Source organism: Saimiri boliviensis, chromosome 16 (genome assembly GCF_048565385.1).
Source record: "Saimiri boliviensis isolate mSaiBol1 chromosome 16, mSaiBol1.pri, whole genome shotgun sequence".
In the NCBI taxonomy this organism is placed as follows: domain Eukaryota; kingdom Metazoa; phylum Chordata; class Mammalia; order Primates; family Cebidae; genus Saimiri; species Saimiri boliviensis.
Window position 1 is genome coordinate 67,312,664 of NC_133464.1, and position 18,568 is coordinate 67,331,231.

The 18,568-nt window shown below is 35.6% G+C and overlaps 1 protein-coding gene across 7 annotated transcripts in view; it reads right to left on the bottom strand.

The window, feature by feature from the left end:
• Positions 1–234: 234 nt before the first annotated feature.
• AKAP11 (A-kinase anchoring protein 11) overlaps positions 235–18,568 on the bottom strand; it is a 51,062-nt gene continuing 32,728 nt past the window's right edge. For 6 of the 7 annotated variants that reach the window (XM_010344932.3, XM_039473316.2, XM_074387781.1 and 3 more), the window contains 5 exons: positions 14,968–15,123; positions 10,280–10,363; positions 9,458–9,504; positions 5,778–5,938; positions 235–4,357 (listed from right to left, as the gene is read on the bottom strand). In XM_010344932.3, coding sequence (XP_010343234.3) covers positions 4,217–4,357; positions 5,778–5,938; positions 9,458–9,504; positions 10,280–10,363; positions 14,968–15,123 — 589 coding nt within the window. In that variant the 3' untranslated portion in view covers positions 235–4,216. The remainder of the gene's footprint in view (positions 4,358–5,777; positions 5,939–9,457; positions 9,505–10,279; positions 10,364–14,967; positions 15,124–18,568) is intronic. The other variant, XM_074387782.1, reaches the window with a different exon arrangement.

Below are 18,568 nucleotides of genomic sequence, written 5' to 3' on the forward strand. Positions count from 1 at the left end.
TAATAATATTCTGCTTTGCATTAAATACAAAACAGGTTGGGCAGCCAGCCTTTTAAGTCACTATGTCCTCATTCAGGGCATCTATAAGTAGGTAGACTCGAGCGTTCAGCTGAAAATATTTCTAACTTCTCTTGTTCTCACAACTGTGATCCAGCACTGAGGTCCTCTTACATGGTTTTCCGTCAAAGTACACAGCAGCGAATCAGATACTATAGAATGAAAACCAAGACCAGATATTTCTTAAATTTATTGAAGAACTCTTAGTTGGGAGAAGAAAGATCACAGGCTTAAACAATTGTAAGACAAAAGAACAATTAATTGCAAATAAATACAAAAGTAATTTCTGAAATTTTTTGAGCCACTGCTAAAACAAAATTTTAGTGCACCTCAAAGTTTCTATTTTGTTAAGTGAACATATTAAATTACTGAAGAGCAAAAAAGAGTTACTGTTACACAGTACAAGATCATAATGTAGTAACCAAGCACAGCCAAATAAACAGCTATAATTATTCCAAGCTGCTTTTGCTATGTATCTGGCATGTTAAACAAGAAAGTGGATTATTTTTAACACTGCACAAGTAACCAAAGGTAGCAAATCCAGCAATATTAAAACCGGATATTAAATAGTATTCAAACATTACAACAAAAACAAAATAAGAACCTCTAGAACTACAACTCTACCCTATGAAAGGAATGTACACAGATGGTTAAAAAAATAAATAAATAAAGTGACAAAAGTGACTAATTCTGTATGCACATCTTCAGGCAGGAATACAGTAAATGAGTAAATGCTTAGAGGAGTTTTGCTGAAAATGAGAAAAAATGCATTTCACTTTAGTACAATTTTTCTGAATTCTCACTGAAGCTCGACTTCTCTTGTGCTGGTGACAGGTGGACAGGGTTTTTAAATGCAAAGTATTCTCCCTACACCCCGAGTATGGATGCCTCAGTTTTTAAAATTTTTATGGAAAGTTTTCTTAGAAAAACATAGAATTTAAAGTGATATACTGATGGGAAATTGAATATATTGATTGTGGAAGAATATCAGCTAAATAATTAAGTAGACATTTAAATCTGGACTCTGATGAAGAATCAAGGTTAAATTCTGCATCTGGGAAAGGTGCACTCATGTCAAAGTCATCTAATGTCAAAGTCAGATGGTTAAACTATCTTTATACGTCGTGCATTTGGTAAGTAAATTCTCTTACCAGCAACATAGAGCCCTTGTTGGAGCAAAACTAAAGTATTATGAATTGAATTAACTTACAACAAATAATGGAAAGGGTAAGTGGAAAAATTTTGAAAGTGTAAAGATGTTATCATATATACTCACCAAATGAATCCTCTTAAAGGTTTTGTAATGCCATTACATTGTATCAAACACCCAACAGATATTGTCATTTTCTTCTGTGATTTATAAAGGAACCATTCCTTTTGTATAAATCAGGAAGCATTTTAAAAATCAACCTTAACACCAAAAATATACATGTAATTTTAACTTGGCTTAGGAAAAGATGAAAGAACTGCCACATTTTGGTGTGAACAAGATTCTGAAAACCTTTACCAGAGGTCTCATTAACTTTTTTCCACATTATCACTTGAAGGTTTTCAAATTGGTAAACAGATAATTCAGCTCAATGCATATCAAAACTTTAACAGTTTTGAGTAAGACAGACTTCATAAGGGCCAAAATATACAGAATAGCAATATTACAAAGTTACAGTATAAATACATCAAGCCAATTTATAATAAAATAAGAGAGTTGTCTTCAAAAGAGCTGTTTGACTGACTACAGAGCAACCAAACAGATCTAGAACATCTTTGGAAAAACCACAAAGTGCTTTTAAAGAAAGTTAAGTTTAGATTATACTTCATTAAAAGATACTACTCTAAACTCAAAGTTCTTTTCTCTATATGAGGAAGTCTGACACTTTTCACATCTGCTAATATTTTATATTTTTAACTGACACTTCTTTTCACATCCACCAATATTTAATGTTTTTCTCTATGCCCCTGCACTGAACTGATGTAAATGTGAAGTTCCACTATTATTATCACACATGCTAATACCCAATAACTGGTCTGTCATTATGTAGTGGTTAAATATGGAAATGCTGAAGCCAGCACAGCTCCAGCAAAACGCAAAGGGAATCAGAAAAGCCTCATCCCAGAATTATTACACCATAAACAGAAATAAACATTTTCAAACACGAAAGTCTTACAAAATAATATATCATCACTTTAAAAGAAATTCAGAACTCTTTTTTGCTGTTGATACACTCAAGTTACTAAACACCATTTGATAGTTAGACTTGTAAAAAATGCATTCTAAACATAATAATCAATTCATAATTACCAAGAGCAAACATTCTTCATCCTAACATTTAAAAACCCAGTCCAGTGCTGCCACATCTCAAGTTCTTAAAAGCTAAAGGCAGAAACAATTCTGGTTATACAATTCTTGCATTTCTCCACCTTAAAAAATACTTGAAGAAACTTCAGGAAACTTGGTATTTAAGGCTTGCTCTATTTCTGCATCTCAAATTGAGAAAAATCAAAACCTACAATGTAACCTCAAACTATTTAAATAGCTTTTAGCTTTTTTTCCTAAAAAGCAAATTTGAATCTTTCATTATAAAATGTATTTCTATACCACAATTTCTAATTCACATTAATGCAAGTGCCCTTATTCCCTATTCCCTGGCAGGCGCTATGTCTTCTATATTTTCTGCAGTTTTCAGAACAGTCAGTGCTCAGAAAAAATGAAAATGCAACGGAGTAAAATCAAAGTCCCCACAAAAAGTGATTTATCCTAGATTACAAAATCCAGTACTGGAAAAACCAACATTTACACACAACCACACACCCACACATACACAGGACACGGGGGGGAGGTAAATAAGAATAGTGGGGAGGTGAGACACAGTAGGGGGAGGAGGGAGAGAGCAGAGGGAGGGGGGAAGAACAGGGGCAGGGAAGAGAGAATGGCTGGGGAGAGTCAGGAGGAGGGGAGAGAGAGACAAAAGCAAGATACATCTTGGTCCTCTATTCACATCAACTTGCAGTGTCTAGAGATAAACTAGCAGGAAGTGTAGAGCCCAGAAAGATCATGTCAGAGAACTTGACAAGATACTGTACATACATTTTATCAGGGGGAAAAAAATCCCAATTTTTCTAGAAAAAAGCTGCATTATTGGTAGACAGTTTTTTCAAAAATCCAACAATAAAAACTATTGGGCTTCTCTAAATGTATTTCCATATTAACATTAATTTTTAAAATTCCAACATGTTTTACAATTTACATTTTCACTTGTAAGATAAGTTGGGAACCCAAAACTGTTCAAAAAGAGGAATAAGCATTCTTACTGCACAATCATTATAGACATTTTATTTTAAAGCACCTTTTTAAATTTTAACAGTGGGTTTCTAAAAAGAAAACAATAAAATAAAAGAGGGAAGAAATTAGCAAGGTTCAAGTACTCCTTTACACACACACACATACACACACGCACGCGTGCGCCCCTTCCGCCGCCACGCACAAAATCACTTTCATGCCAGAATGACTGGCGACATTGGCAAATAATCTTATTTGATGAAAGGATGGGGGAAACTATCACTTACAGTGTTTATAGAAACCTAAAATACTAATATTTCTACTAAGAAATTAAATAGTTTGGGGAAATAAAGCCACCAATAGCTGAACTATGAAAATGAAACTGATTTTTAAAAGCAGGAAAGAAAGACCAAAAATCTACTAGAAATTTTAAAAAATTAGCCTCAATTTTATTTTCTGCTGTCAGACTAGTTATTAATTAGATACTATTTGTTTGCAAAGGAGCTTAAAATTATAACTCTATCGCTGGAACCTATCCTCAGCCACTTCAGTGCAGTTTCTAGCAGCACTACTTGGATACAAAAAGAATGTGGTCAGACAGTGCCCCTGAACACCCCATGGTTAGACCTTCCTTCAATTACATGTTCTTAGGGTCTTGACACACTACACACGTGTATAGAAGATAGTTATTTTGACAGAGATTACAAAAGTATGAACTATATACACCAAGTGATAACACAAAGCGCTTAGAAAGCTATATTTACTTCCCTCCCAATTGACTTACACTGTTAATACTCACTACTCAAATTTTATCCTAATCATCTTTATTGGCTTGTTCCCCTCCCCAAACAAATACTAAAATATACTGGTTTGGGGTTTGTTCTATGCATTTTCCAGGAGCCAATCAAACAGTGACTTGCATCTCTCCTCACTGGAAGCGTTTTCCATCACTTCATAGTACTGAAGCACAGCCTGCAGGAGGTCTCCCACTTTCCAGCCTTTCTCTTGCAACCGTTTTGAAAGCTAAGAAAGAAAGATGTGTCAAACATTAACCAAAAGGCATTTTATAACAAAGCTTTTATTTTTATTTTCAGTATTAGCTGAAACTAAGAATCCTGCTGTTTACAATTAAATACTGTTTCCTAGCTATAACAAGGTCTTCCCCTCTAAACCACCGCCCCTTTACCCAAACTAAACATTTTCCCTCTTCCCCTATATAAACACATCTCCTCCAGAGAATGACACTTTGGGATCGCTGGAGACAGAGCTCCACAAACCTCACCAAGCGGATAGTCTGCACGGGTTTGCAGAGGCTGAGTTTCTACATGAAATTCTTCACCTAACTAAATACAACTGCCAAACCCTCAATTAGAACATAAAATAATAAAGACAACATCAAGATTAATAAAAGGGTGTGGATTTTCCTTCCACAACATATACAACATATAGTGTGATATTTTTCTGGAACAGACACTCTAGCCTCAACGGAAACATGGCTTTCTAAGTTAGGGAATGTTCATGTTTCAACAACAACAACAAAAATAAACAAATAAATACAGGTTTAAATAAATCTTGTTGTTACCACTCATGACATGCCTTTGCTCATTTCTTTTTCTACTAAGTTCTATAAAAGTTCTTAGGTTTTGAAAGATCTGTTAAGCTAAATTCTGAAAAACTACTTTAATTTTGTGTAACATATATATGCTTAACTTTTTTAAAAACAGCTTTATTGAGATAAAATTCACACAATATACAATTCACCCAAAGTGCCTTAGTTAATGGCTTTTAGTATGTTCTCCAAGTTGAATGCAACCATCACCACAATCAACTGGAATATTTCCACCACACCAAAAGGAAAATTCTAATAAAGAAAATTGAGGAACAAAAATCTTAAGACTGCATACTGAAAATCTTGACTAATAAGGTGCTTGGCACACAGTAAGCATTTTGTTTAAACTTTTATCAGCTTTTGATTATGACAGCTTCTCATGCGAATGAAACTGGATTATCAGAGAAAGAGACATATTAATTACTAGGTGCAATTATGAATCAATTAAATACAGAGAATAGTTCATTTTTTTCCCCATAGGAACACACACAATGCTTATTAATAGCACCTACCTTTGAGAGCATAGTGTTATGTCAGTCATTAGACTAAGCATTTTTTTTTTTAACATTATAGTTAATCCTCACAAACCCCTGTAAGGTAGATTCTATATTCATTTCCATAGTGCAGTTAAGGGCAATGAGACAGACTGGTGAACTGCCTCTGATTATACTGCTAGAAAGAGGCAGAGCTGATGTCGGAACCCAAACTGTTGAACACTACAGCCTAAGCATTTAACCACTCTGCCAACACCAGGCATCTTGTTAGACCAACCACATGACAAGAACATCATATACTGTTAAATGTATCCTCACACTCTATAAGGTAGGTACTTACTAGGATAAACTCCTTCTTTGCAGAGTCATGAAAATAAAGTTCTGCAACTTCAGCCTCAGAGGCAACAAGCCATTGAAGAATAATCCTTAGCTGGGGGTCTACTGTGCATGGCTCCATGTCAATATTGGTAATTAGCAGTGTCTTTCCATCTTGCCCTAAACCTAATATTTAAATGTAAACAATATAAAGTAAAACTCATCAATTTGATTCTCAATACTCTGGTTGTCAAGTAGATACAAATATTTTCTCAGGATTCAAATGAATGGTGAAAAAAAATCCCATCTTTTCCTAACCACACCATAACCTCAACTAAAATATTTCTTTAAAAGGGCAAAATAATGTAAAACAAAGGAACAACTTTGATCATTTATTAATTGCAAAAATATAAACCACCATTTTAATTACTGAATTCAAGTTCTATAAATGCCATAATTTGTAAAGCTATCATTACAATAAAAATAAAAATGAGGCTGGGCATGGTGGCTCAGGCCTGTAATCCCAGCATTCTGGGAGGATGAGGTGGGTAAATCACTTGAGACCAGGAGTTAAAGACCAGCCTGGTCAACATGGAAAAACCCTATCTCTACAAAAAATAGAAAATTTAGCTGGGTTTGGTGGCACACACCTGTGGTCCCAGTTACTCAGGAGGCTGTGGCACAAGAACTGCTGGAACCCAGGAGGTGGAGGTTGCAGTAATCTGAGATGGCACCTCTGCACTCCAGCCTGGGCAACAGAGTAAGACTCTCTCAAAAACAAAAACAAAACAAAACAAAAAAACTCCCACCCCACACATACACATAAAAAGAAAAATCTCAAAGAAGAGCAGCAACATTTGTGCAGCACATATTTTATCCTAAATATTGTTCTAAAGTTCTTTATATGTACAAACTCCTTTAATCTATACAACTATTCTATGAGGTAGAAACTATCATCATCTCCATTGTACAGGTGAGGGATCTGAGGCAAAAAATGCCCCAGAGTGTTCCAGTGGGGAAGTGGCTGAGCCAGGACATTTACACAGGCAGTCTGGCTCCACGTTTTTTTATTTTTGAGACAAGAGTCTTGCCGTGTCACCAGGCTGGAGTGCAATGGTGTAATCTCGGCTCACTGCAACCTCCACATCTTGGGTTTAAGCGATTCTCCTGCCTCGGCCTCCTGAGAAGCTGGAACTACAGGTGCGCGCCACCATGCCCAGCTAATTTTTGTATTTTTAGTAGAGATGGGGTTTCGCCATGTTGGCCAAGATGGTCTTGATCTCTTGACCTCATGAGCCGCCTGCCTCAACCTGCCAAAGTGCTGGGTTTACAGGCATGAGCCACCATGCCTGGCCTCCATGCTCTTAATCACTTCACTCTTCAGACAAAACTGGAGGGAAAATGCCATATTCAACCAAAAGCCAGATCAGGGAATTTTCTGGTATACTCCTGGTATCAAGATTATCTCAAATTTATTTTCTTTCTGTATGATAATTATGTTTTCATCACAAAGAAAGATCCATCTCTGTTGATGGAAATAATGACTTGTGGGCCAATATTATGCATCTAACATTCATGTTGCTTAATGATACCTGAGCAATAAGGAGTGCTGAGACCAGGACCCCTCCACTACTCAACACACACTACAAGAGGTAAGCACCAGGGCATGTTGGCAGACATCATGCCAACATGTACCCGTAATGGAAAGGTTGTTGATAGATGTCTCTGATTCTCTGCTACTGTTTGCAGGCCATTCTAGACCACTACTAATTATTTTTAGGATTTGTGTTGTCCCTAATTTTTTAATTTAAAAGATTTGGTCCACGTTACTCTCTAAAAATAAATGTATCGTATTTTCCCTTCCCTCTCTCAAATACTCTCAATCAAAAACAGGTTTGGTATACCATGGTACAAGACATGGTCTCTGGGCCATTTTGCAATCCTGTGGAGCTCAGGGGGCTGAAAGCTAATTACCCTACTGATTCTTTGCACTGCTGGTGTTTTCTCAGTTCAGGACACCTGGTTGCCTGGTCTATAAGAACCTCCAAACGGCTCTCTCTTTACAGAAGTCACTAATTTCTTTTTTCTTAATCATTCCTCAGTACAGCTAGTTAAGCAATCGCTAGTTCATTAGAGAATGCTTACCACATGCATTTATACCACATGCATTTATACAATGTACAGCCTTTCTAACTCTGTTCATGGGTGTTACCTGAGAAAAGGCATACAACTTTTATAAACAAAGTCAACACTTTTTTAGTGAACAAGAATGAAGCAAATATTGCAATGGGGAAATCTCAATATCAAAGATCAATAATACTAAAAATATTGCCCTATTTTGACTTTATATCTGATGAGAAAAACTGACTTCTAGAAGCGCTATGTAAAGAATATATACTTACAGAGGCTTATTAAAACTAAAAAAATAACAGTCTTTAGTCTGAAGATTGCAGCTTAAAAATTGGGATGTGATTTCCCTAAACAAGGTGTTAAACTGACTAAAAATTCAGGTGTCATAAACTAAATTTCGAGTAAGTCTTTTTATCTATTTTCTGTTTGCCCACTTCTACAGAAGCAGTTTTTTAAAAATCACTAGTTCAAAAACAAGTATCTCAGAGAGTATAAACATTTTTAATTTATATGTGCCACTTTATAGAAGACATTATTGATATTTCCAAAATTAAGAAAAAAGTAAGTCTGTTAGGAAAAAATTCAACAACCATCTGAATATAATGAAAACTTAGCTTCAAAGTAAAGTTTCTAAATTTACTCAGATATTCTAATATATGAATTAAGGATTACAAACCATGGTCCAAAACTCTGTGGCAAATGATATCTAGTACTGATATACTTGAAACTATGTTCATTAAGGAAGGATCTTAGTATTTTCTTCAAATATGTGTATGCCTGAGTGAAGGACTAGAACCGGGGGAGGGAAGAAGAATTAATTTAGAAATATCTTTTAAACAAGATAAGTAAAAATATTACTTACTGATTCATGTAAGTTTGATATAAAACCCTAATTCTACAAGTTACCAGTTTGGATGGAAAATGTTACGAAAGGTAATATGCCATGGTTATAACAGATTATCTTACCACTAAGAATTTTAGCTTTTACATTTTGAAAATAATTATACAGAGCGATTGTAATAAATTTCTTTCAAATAATCAAATAATTCTCATATTCTTTTTTTTTTTTTTTGAGTCAAAGTCTCTGGCACTGTCACCCAGGATGGAATGCAGTGGCATGATCTTGGCTCACTGCAACCTTCGCCTCCCAGGTTCAAGTGAATCTTGTGCCTCAGCTTCCCAAATAGCTGGGATTACAGGTACCCGCCACCATACTCAACTAATTTTTGTATTTTTAGTAGAGATGGGATATCATCATGTTGGCCAGGCTGGTCTTGAACTCCTGGCCTCAACTGATTCACCCACCTCAGCCACCCAAAGTGCTGAGATTACAGGCATGAGCCACCACGCCTGCCCAGTATTTCTTTATACCAATGAGAATTTCATTAGTGTAGCATTAAATAAAACTGCTAAATGAAAAATCTAAAAGTGGACAAAGAAAACTAGTTCAAGAATACCTTGATTTCTAATGTTTTACACAACCCAAAGCCGATCTAATTAAAATGCACACACATTCTTCTAGGAAACCTTATACAAAAGACATGCCAACACTTTGAAAAACAAACCATCAATTACCTTCTACTTCATCCTCTTGCTCTTCATCTTTATCATCTGGTTCATCACTTATGAATAAAATAACAGAAGCAGTTAAAAAAAACACTTTAATTAATAATGGTATCAAAACAATTCTTAAAAATGTGGTAAGGAATGAATGTTACATATGACATATGACATTTAGAAAGGGGAGAAATGACAATTAAAAAGGAAGCTTTGCTTCTCACATCATTTCACGTTAAAATCTGAATTGCAAATGATTTCTAAAGTTAACAAAACCAAGAAATCTTATCTTACCATGATATCTGGTGCCATGTAATTTCATAATAATATTCAATTTAAAACCATTTAAAGTTGAAATAGTCTACTAATTTAATATAGCACTGGAGTATCATAGAATGCCGGAATAATTATTTGCTAATAATTTATCTGATACAATTTATATATATTTTTAATACAGTAAAAACACTTTTCACCTACACTTTTCTTATATATAAAATAAAATCACATACAAAAATAAAACATAACAACAAAAAAAAAAACCTCGACAGAAATCCTGTAGGAAGCAAGCTCTTTGGAATGAAATAACTGGTAGAATGAAGACTAGCAAGCAGAGCAACACATGCATAACAGTGACACATTTTGCAATTAGATGTCAGTCATATCTTAGCATAGTTGAATTTTTTCATTAGATGTGAATTCGTCAAGCAGAATCATGTAAAAATGTAGGAGAAAAGCAGGTTGATACATACTGGCACTGTAACCCACATTCTTTGAAGAATATGACATCATGCATTAGTGGTGACAGACTCATCAGTTTTTAAGTTTCTAGACTGGACCAACCTGTCTGATGTTGGAAAGGATAAATTGTCCTCATACAAATCTCCTTCTAAACCAAGACTGCTCCAGCTACTGCTGTTACCATTACTGCCAGAGGAAGAAAAGAACAGAGCTGAACTAGAAAATGAATAGTAGAGAAGACCTTTGTTTTCCTTGGAACAGCCTCTGTCCTTGATAACTGCAGATGTTCTGAAGATGCCACAACGAAGGAGAACATCCACAGAGTGGACAGAGATCATCGCTGCTACTCTAAAAGGTGCCTGACAAGTTCAGAGATTCTGGATTGTCTCACTTCTCAATAGATCATGAAAATTATCTAAACTTAACATTTTACAGATTAACACAATGGCTTTTAGGACAGCAAATAAATGCATGAAGTAGTAAGTTTCACAGAAAAATTAATGTCTTAGGACTGTCTTGAAATACAATTTGTGAAACGCTAATACCCTTTCATTTGGATAAAGTTTAAAAAAAATAGGTTAACATTCTCTCAGGTCTCTAGATAATGAAAGCAGTGACAGGTTTGGGTGAGGGGATGTGGGGGAAGGCGAAGATGGGACAGTAGGCTCTAAGACATAGACCAAACAGACCTTTTCTAACTATTTGGAGAAAATATGCTTTCAGACTTTAAAATACTATTATGTCAATTATTTGCATTTCACATATTACGTATAATTTGTAGATGGCAAATATCATAAATTTTCTTCAGAATGAAGCTAGAATAGCCAAGGCTTAATCAAGCATATGCTTGTCTGGTTGGCCAGTCACTAATGCCACACACAGATAACTTCTTACACTACCTAATCAACTGAAGAAGAAAGCAGGTTTTTTCTGAAACTGCAGCAAAGCAACTTTTTAAAAAAGCAACCTTGTTCAGAAATAAAATTAAATTCAAATTTTCAGATTAAAACCTTCACATGCAATTTAAAAACTCTAATCATTCCTAATTATTAAAATCATTAGTAAGCACATTAGTTTGCAGTGATAAACAGCATTTTCCCCAATATTTAGGCTAGGCAATTATAAAAATTAATATTTATACAAACCAAACTTTTGGTTCTAAAAAAATAAATGTAAAATGATTTTATGTACATCAGTGAATTCTGTTATGGCTACCAAGAAAAGGTGATTACTTCAAGTTCCAAAACACTTCCAAGCAATCTTAAATAATTTACATAGTCATATTCACTCTAACATAATCAAACTGTCACAAACTACAAGGTATTAGAGAATAAAAGTTAAAACTGAGCATGGTCTTTTTAAAATATGTTCAAACAAATATTGCTCTATTATAAAATCATTAAAACCCATGTAGTTCATTGTCAGATAAACTAAAAGTGAGAAAATATACAAATAAAGAATGGACAGACAGCTGTGAGTCAAGAAGAAAAAGAAAGTTAATCATTTCAAACACTCTATTTACTTCCATTAATAGGATGATTATAACAAAGAAAAAAATACAAAATTTTTCTACCTATCACAATAATTCTTCCACTTAATAATACAAATCCATCACCTACATATTACATAAACATTTAAAAAAACAGCTAAACAAAGCAAAGAATAAAAATTCAAAATCCCTCTAACCTTATCCCCCCACCTGCCTCTTTGTGCCTCCAAATGGGTATTTGAAGTCATTCTTTATAAAATGCCCTTCTAACTAGGTGACTATATACATTTTTCATCTAACCAGGACACTTTTTAAAAATGAAAGATGTCACCATTAATAATTAATTACAGCAGAACGGCAAAAGTCAAACTATCCTAAGTGGGGAGTATGATCACCCTACATAAATCCAACATTGAAAAAACTTAATTTCTTCACTTAAGAGTCTTCCTACTTCATTCTTGAAACACTATACTGCTTCCATCACTTTCTTTTATGTCTTTTCATATATCCTATGTCTAGCAAAGGAGTACTTACGCCCTCCAACCAGTGGTATAAGTACTTCAGTGGTCCAGTACTGAGATGCTTTATTGTAGCTTTCAGCCATAGTAAGACTGGTCTCAATTCTGATACACCTCACAAAAATTATCTGAAACATTCTGTAAATCCGGCCCCATCTCTTAACCTAATATAATTCATAACTCCTAAGAGAATAACAAACTACCTGAAATATTTAAGACAGTCACAGACAGAAACCAGTTCTTTTCTGATCAAATAATTATACAGTCCTAAACATTTCTGAAAATCTGAAATTAGTGTTTAGTCGTTACTCTCCACTGAACTTCCTGCTTATAATGACGATGCAAGGTGTTTCCAAATTGTCATCTTTTTTTTTTCTTTTTTGAGATGGAGTTTCACTTTGTCACCCACGCTGGAGTGCAGTGGTGCAATCTCAGTACACTGCAACCTCCACCTCCCAGGTTCAAGTAATTCTCCTGCCTCAGCCTCCCAAGTATCTGGTATTACAGGCACCTGCCCCAACACCTGGCTAATTTTTATATTTTTGGTAGAGAGGGGGTTTCACCATGTTGGCCAGGCTGGTCTTAAACCCCTGACCACACGTGACCTGCCAACCTCAGCCTCCCAAAGTGCTGGGATTACAGGCATAAGCCACCACGCCCAGCCCAAATCCCCAAAGTCTTTATCTCCTACCTTGATCTCTGTAGCAGAACAGAAAATCAGAAAAGTACAGTATCTATAGCAATTGTCATCAAAAGATGCCACATATCTTGTAAATCAATATATTTTCAAGTTCGGTCTCTGAATCACCTGCAAGGAAATCATCTGTGGTGCTTATCAAGCATGAGGATTCTCAGAACCCTCCATGACTTCATAAACCTTCATCTCTGGAGGTGGGACCCTGAAAACTGTATATGCAACAAGCACACCACCAATCCTGGATGAGACCCCACTATCTTTTTCTCTGTGCCAGAACCTTAATGCCATGAAGCATTATATTAGGTCAAATTACAATTGTGGTAAATGGAAACACAGGTCTTTTTCTGACAAAATGCTATCAAGCCAGGTTTGCTCCCCACTTAAATTCAAATAGTAATCATTAATTTTCTGCACCAAAATGCATTTATCCACGTTAAACATAATTATTTTAGCCTCAGCATGATTTGGTCTTTTTAACCTTTGTTCTGTTAATGGGATTACTTTTTCAGCCTGTGTTGAATTATCCACAAATGAGTATTCCACATCATTAATAAATAACGTTAAAGAGAACAGAACCAAGGACAGAAAATGGTAAGACAACACCTTTTTTCTCATTAAATTAGAAAACATTCTGCAGAGAGTTGTTCAGCTGATTACAAGTCCTCTTAATGCTGCTAGCCTCTACCTACAGCTAGGCCTCCCATTTTAACACCAGGAATTCCTAGACAACAATGTCAACCCCAGTGAAATTCTAGAAGCCTGTGTTTCTCGAAATGGGAGAACAAACTAAATGTTAGTACCCTTTTCTAGATAAAGCTATGGAAAAGGGCCAAATTATGCTTTGTGACATTACCCCCACTTGCTTCTACCAGTTTTAAACACTGTCTTTTGGGACCCAGATTTTGAGAAATATTGGTGGTTTATGTAGCACTGTAATAAACTATGAGGAAATAGACACTTTATAAACATGTTACTATTTCCAGGTTAATCCAAGCATCAAACAAAATCCCCCAAGATGAAGTTTCCTATCAGGTGAAAAGTCATTTCCTTTCCTTATGCTACCTCATTCCCTCTTCCAACTGTCACCTTCCCTCCCACTCCTAGTTTGCCATTTCCAAGAGCTAAGTTCAACTGATGGTTCACAGGTCCTTTGATACATGCCTGAAACTGCAAGTATGCTGAGAACACTTTCCTCCCTCATGACTCCACTACAAATGGTATCTATTATTTCCAGTTATCAGTTTAAGGATTTGGGCTCTTAATTCAGATTGGTGAGAAACCATTGGAAGGTTTTGATCAAAAGACTGACATTTTTTCTTTTTATGAAAACATCACTTTGAACTACTTTGTTGAACATAAAATACAATTACAGAAAAGATAAAGCAATTACAGAAAAGATAAAGATTTTATAGAATTTTATAGGTTAGTCAGAAATGCCTTTAGGTAGCAGTTAAGACTTTAACAAACAACTGTCTCATAATTAATACAGTATTTCAAACACCACTGTTTTGAACAAAGTTAACTAATAAAAGTTATGTATGAGGTGCCTTGTGCTATACAAAATCACATTTTTATAATGGCTTTGACTTATGTATTTTCAATCATTCAAGTCTAAGTGTTCCAGGTCATTTTGTTCCTAACAGCAGGACAAATAAGGATCCTCGCCCCACCAAAAAGATATTATTTTAACTAATATCAGGAAAATTACAGGCCTATTTTGATGGCTTTTAGAGATAACTGTCGTTTTTCTTGTTCTGTAAAGAAAAAAAAAATCACCCTTTTTAAAGTGAAAAAAAAAATTCTCATCAGAAGTTCATAAAAGTTCAGGAAAAGCTTAAAAGGCACAAAATTAAATGTATGCAATATTTTTCAAATCAACTATTGGCACACCCAAAGAAAATTAGCTAGGCTAATTATTAAATAAGTGTTAAAAACAATTAAAAAATTCATTGTGAATAATAAAATACTAAAAATCTACAAAAGTAGATTTTCAAATTTAGAATTTTTAAATAATAATGTAAATTTATGGCTCACTTCTGAGATCTGAGGACCTAAACCACACAATTATATGCAAAAGTGTAGTTACCTTTCACTTAGATGATGAAAACTGCTGCTTTCATCTTGGTGTTCATCTTCAAAACTTAAATTGGACCAGCTACCAGTGCTGTCATCACCAATACTGAGGTTCATCTGCTGGCTACTAAAAGACTCGGTTAACTGAAAGTCTTCTACTTCTTTTGAACTAAAAAGAAGAAAAAAAGAAAACAAAAATCAAGTTGAAGGCATCCCAGATTCTGAACTTACAAGACTACCAATTTGATGATAAAGACGATGAAAACAAGAAATGGTATTCAGAGTCAGACCAGTGGTTCACGTAATCCTTTGAGTCTGCCAATAAAGAGAACGTAGGATAGCGTATTAATTTCAAAGTTAACTGAGGTGCCCACCAACAGCCCTAACTTACCTTGTTAATCTACTATGGATCTAGGGAATTATATCCCTAGGGAATTATTTCTCTAAATTCTATTTAAAGCAGTTCATTTTTCAACTGGGATACTATGGAGGAGTACAAGTTCCTAAGTTTATCATCTGCTTTTAAAACACTAATTTATACTACAGGAGTCTCCTTCTGGCTTTAAGAACAAAAAAGTAGTTCAAGAAATCCTAGTATTGTCAAAAAAGCCTATATTCAAACTAACCAAATCTCTTGAGCATAGCTCATAACCCCTTTCATTTTTTTCAATAAGAGGCATTTATATTTTTTATTCCATCACCACAAAAAAGTATATTCAATGCTCAACTATTATAATTGCCCCACTATATTTTATGTTCAACAAAGTAGTTCAAAGTGATATTTTCATAAAAAGAAAAAATGTTAATCTTCTGATCAAAACCTTCCAATGGCTTCTCACCAATATAAGTAAGAGTCCAAATCCTTAAAACATATTCCCTCTCCCTTCTTAAAGCATCCACCTGAATCCTACTATTATCCCTGGCCCACTCCTCCCACTTCAGCAACACATGCCTCTCCGATGTTTCCCAGACATGCACAGTCCCACCCCTATGCCTGGAATGCTCTTCTCTGTGACTCCCACATGACTTATTCTCATTTTGCCTTTGGTTTTTGGCTCAAATATTACTTTGCCTGTATTGCTTCCCTTGCTGCCTATTCAAAACTGTAAATCAGCCCTAATGGCCACTGCCACCATCAACATGAGCACTCTCTAACTCCCTACCTTGCTTGATTTTTTTTCCCCAAAGCACTTATCACCATGTGACATACAATATATTTTACTTACCTATTGTCTTATTCCACTATAACATAAACTCCAAGAGAATGCTGATTTTTGCCTATTTTATTTACTTCTGTATCCCCAGAATAGCCTCTAAATTGCCCCCAAGTTTTCAGCTATTCTAACTTCATAAGATACAGGATGATACTGAACATTCCAAGTGTAGGTACATTATAGTTCTAAACCACAAGAGAGCATTCCTTTGTTTTTTTTGAATACTTTTCCTAGTATGTGCCACTTTCTCATGGTTTTTGGCTGAAATGACCCAAAGGATGAGGTCCAGATAAGAGTTTTTAATGACTGTGAGGTTATTTTGGCCCAGAATCATAGCTTAGAATATAATTGTTTTGTCACCTAAAAAGGCACTATCAGCCAGGCACAGTGGCTCATGCTTGTAATCCGAGCACTTTGGGAAGCTAGGGTGGGAGGACTGCTTGAGCCCATGAGTTCAAGACCAGCCTAAGCAACACAGTGAGATCTTGTCTCTACAAAGAAACAAAAATAAATAAAAATGTACCAGCACACAATTTCCCCATTTGACATTCACATGCCACCTCTCTGTTCACTACAGCTTTGTGAAATATTTATGGTCATGTTCATGAATCAAACAAAAAAGGGAGATCAGGTGAAATAATCAAAATAACACCTTAAAGAATTGATCTGAATGAATCTCCTTTCAGCTTGAAAGACAAATTTAACTTTAGAAATAAAAAAATGTTAAAACAGTAAACTCTACACACTACAGTCAACTTTCCTTTCCTTAGTCAGCGCTTATAGAACCCTAGCACAATTATTATGAAAAGAAGAGAAGCAGGAAAGAATTACAGCAGTCTTAATAAAAAGCTGAAATTGGACAGCACTGGCTTACAGGAAGAACTTTAGGGGCTGTCTACTCACCCAACTCCAAGAATGAAAAGTGGAAATAACTGAGAAAATCAATAACAAAGGCATTTGCTAGCCCCGAGAGTGATGTCTTAAACATTTTAATCTAGAGGACAGTCTCTTTTCCTCCACAAGGCTGGGAGGAAAAGGGGGATGGGGGTGTAGGGCAGACAGGACTGGACTGAGGAGGAGTAAAAAGTAAAACAGCCTGGCATGACCTGTATGAGGAAAATTATTTCAATTGTAAAAAGACCTAATTTATTATCTATTCATGAGAATATTAACCATTGATGTTTATCATCATACTAAGAACTAGTATGTAGTGAAAAAAGAAAACATGGATCTAGGACAGAGGTTCACAATTGTTTTCAATAAAGGGCCATGATATAGTTTGGCTCTGTGTCCCCACCCAAATCTCATCTCAAATTGTAATCCCCAGGGTGGGACCTGATGGGAGGTGACTGGATTATGGGGATGGCTTCCTCCATGCTGTTCTCGAGACAGTGAGGGAGTTCTCATGAGAGCTGTGGTTTTAAATGTGTCTGACAGCTCCTCTATTCTCTCTCTCTTTCTCTCTCCCCTGCTGCCTTGTGAAGAAGGTACTTGCTTCCCCTTTGCCTTGTGCCATAACTGTAAGTCTCCTGAGGCTTTCCCAGTCATGCAGAACTGCGAGTCAATTAAACCTCCTTTGTTTATAAATTACTCAGTCTCAGGTGGTATCTTTATAGCAATATGAAAATGAACTAATACAGGCCAGATAGGAAGTACACAGGCATTACTGGTCATGTGGCCTCTGTTCCAATTACGCGACTGCCATTGTAGTGCAAAGGCAGCCATAGCAATATGCAAATGAATCAGCATGGCTGTGTCCCAATAAAATTTTATTTATAAATACTGAAATTTGAATTTCATATAATTTCCATGTCACAAAATACCATTCGATTTTTTTCAACCATTAAAAAAAATATGAAATTTATTCTTAGCTTGCAGTCCATACACAATCAGTAGGCCACATTTGGCCCACAGACTGTAGTTTGCCAATTGCTGGTCTAGGAGAAAGGCGGCTGCCTGATTAGGGCAAATAGAGACCTCTCCTAGTCCACCAGAAACCTACAGCATCTCTCATCTCAAGTAGATGCTATGGAACAACTGGATTCAAGAATTCTGCAAACTGTTTCTCCCTATTTTAAGATGGGTAAGAAAAGAGGCAGTCCATGTCATGGCTTTGACAGAAGCTACTAAAAAACCTGGAATATCATGTGACTTGATTAAATTCCACCTCAACTTAAAGCATTTTCTCTTTCCAGAAGACTTACAAACATCCTGTCAACTAATAACACAAGTTGGTCCTGATGTCTTCTCAGGGACAAAGAATATTTAAAGTGAAAAACACTAAGTTGTTATTATAGAATCCTGAGCATGGATGGGTGTGGTGGCTCATGCCTGTGATCCCAGTACTTTGGGAGCCTGAGGAGAGTAGATCACCTGAGGTTAGGAGTTCGAGACCAACCT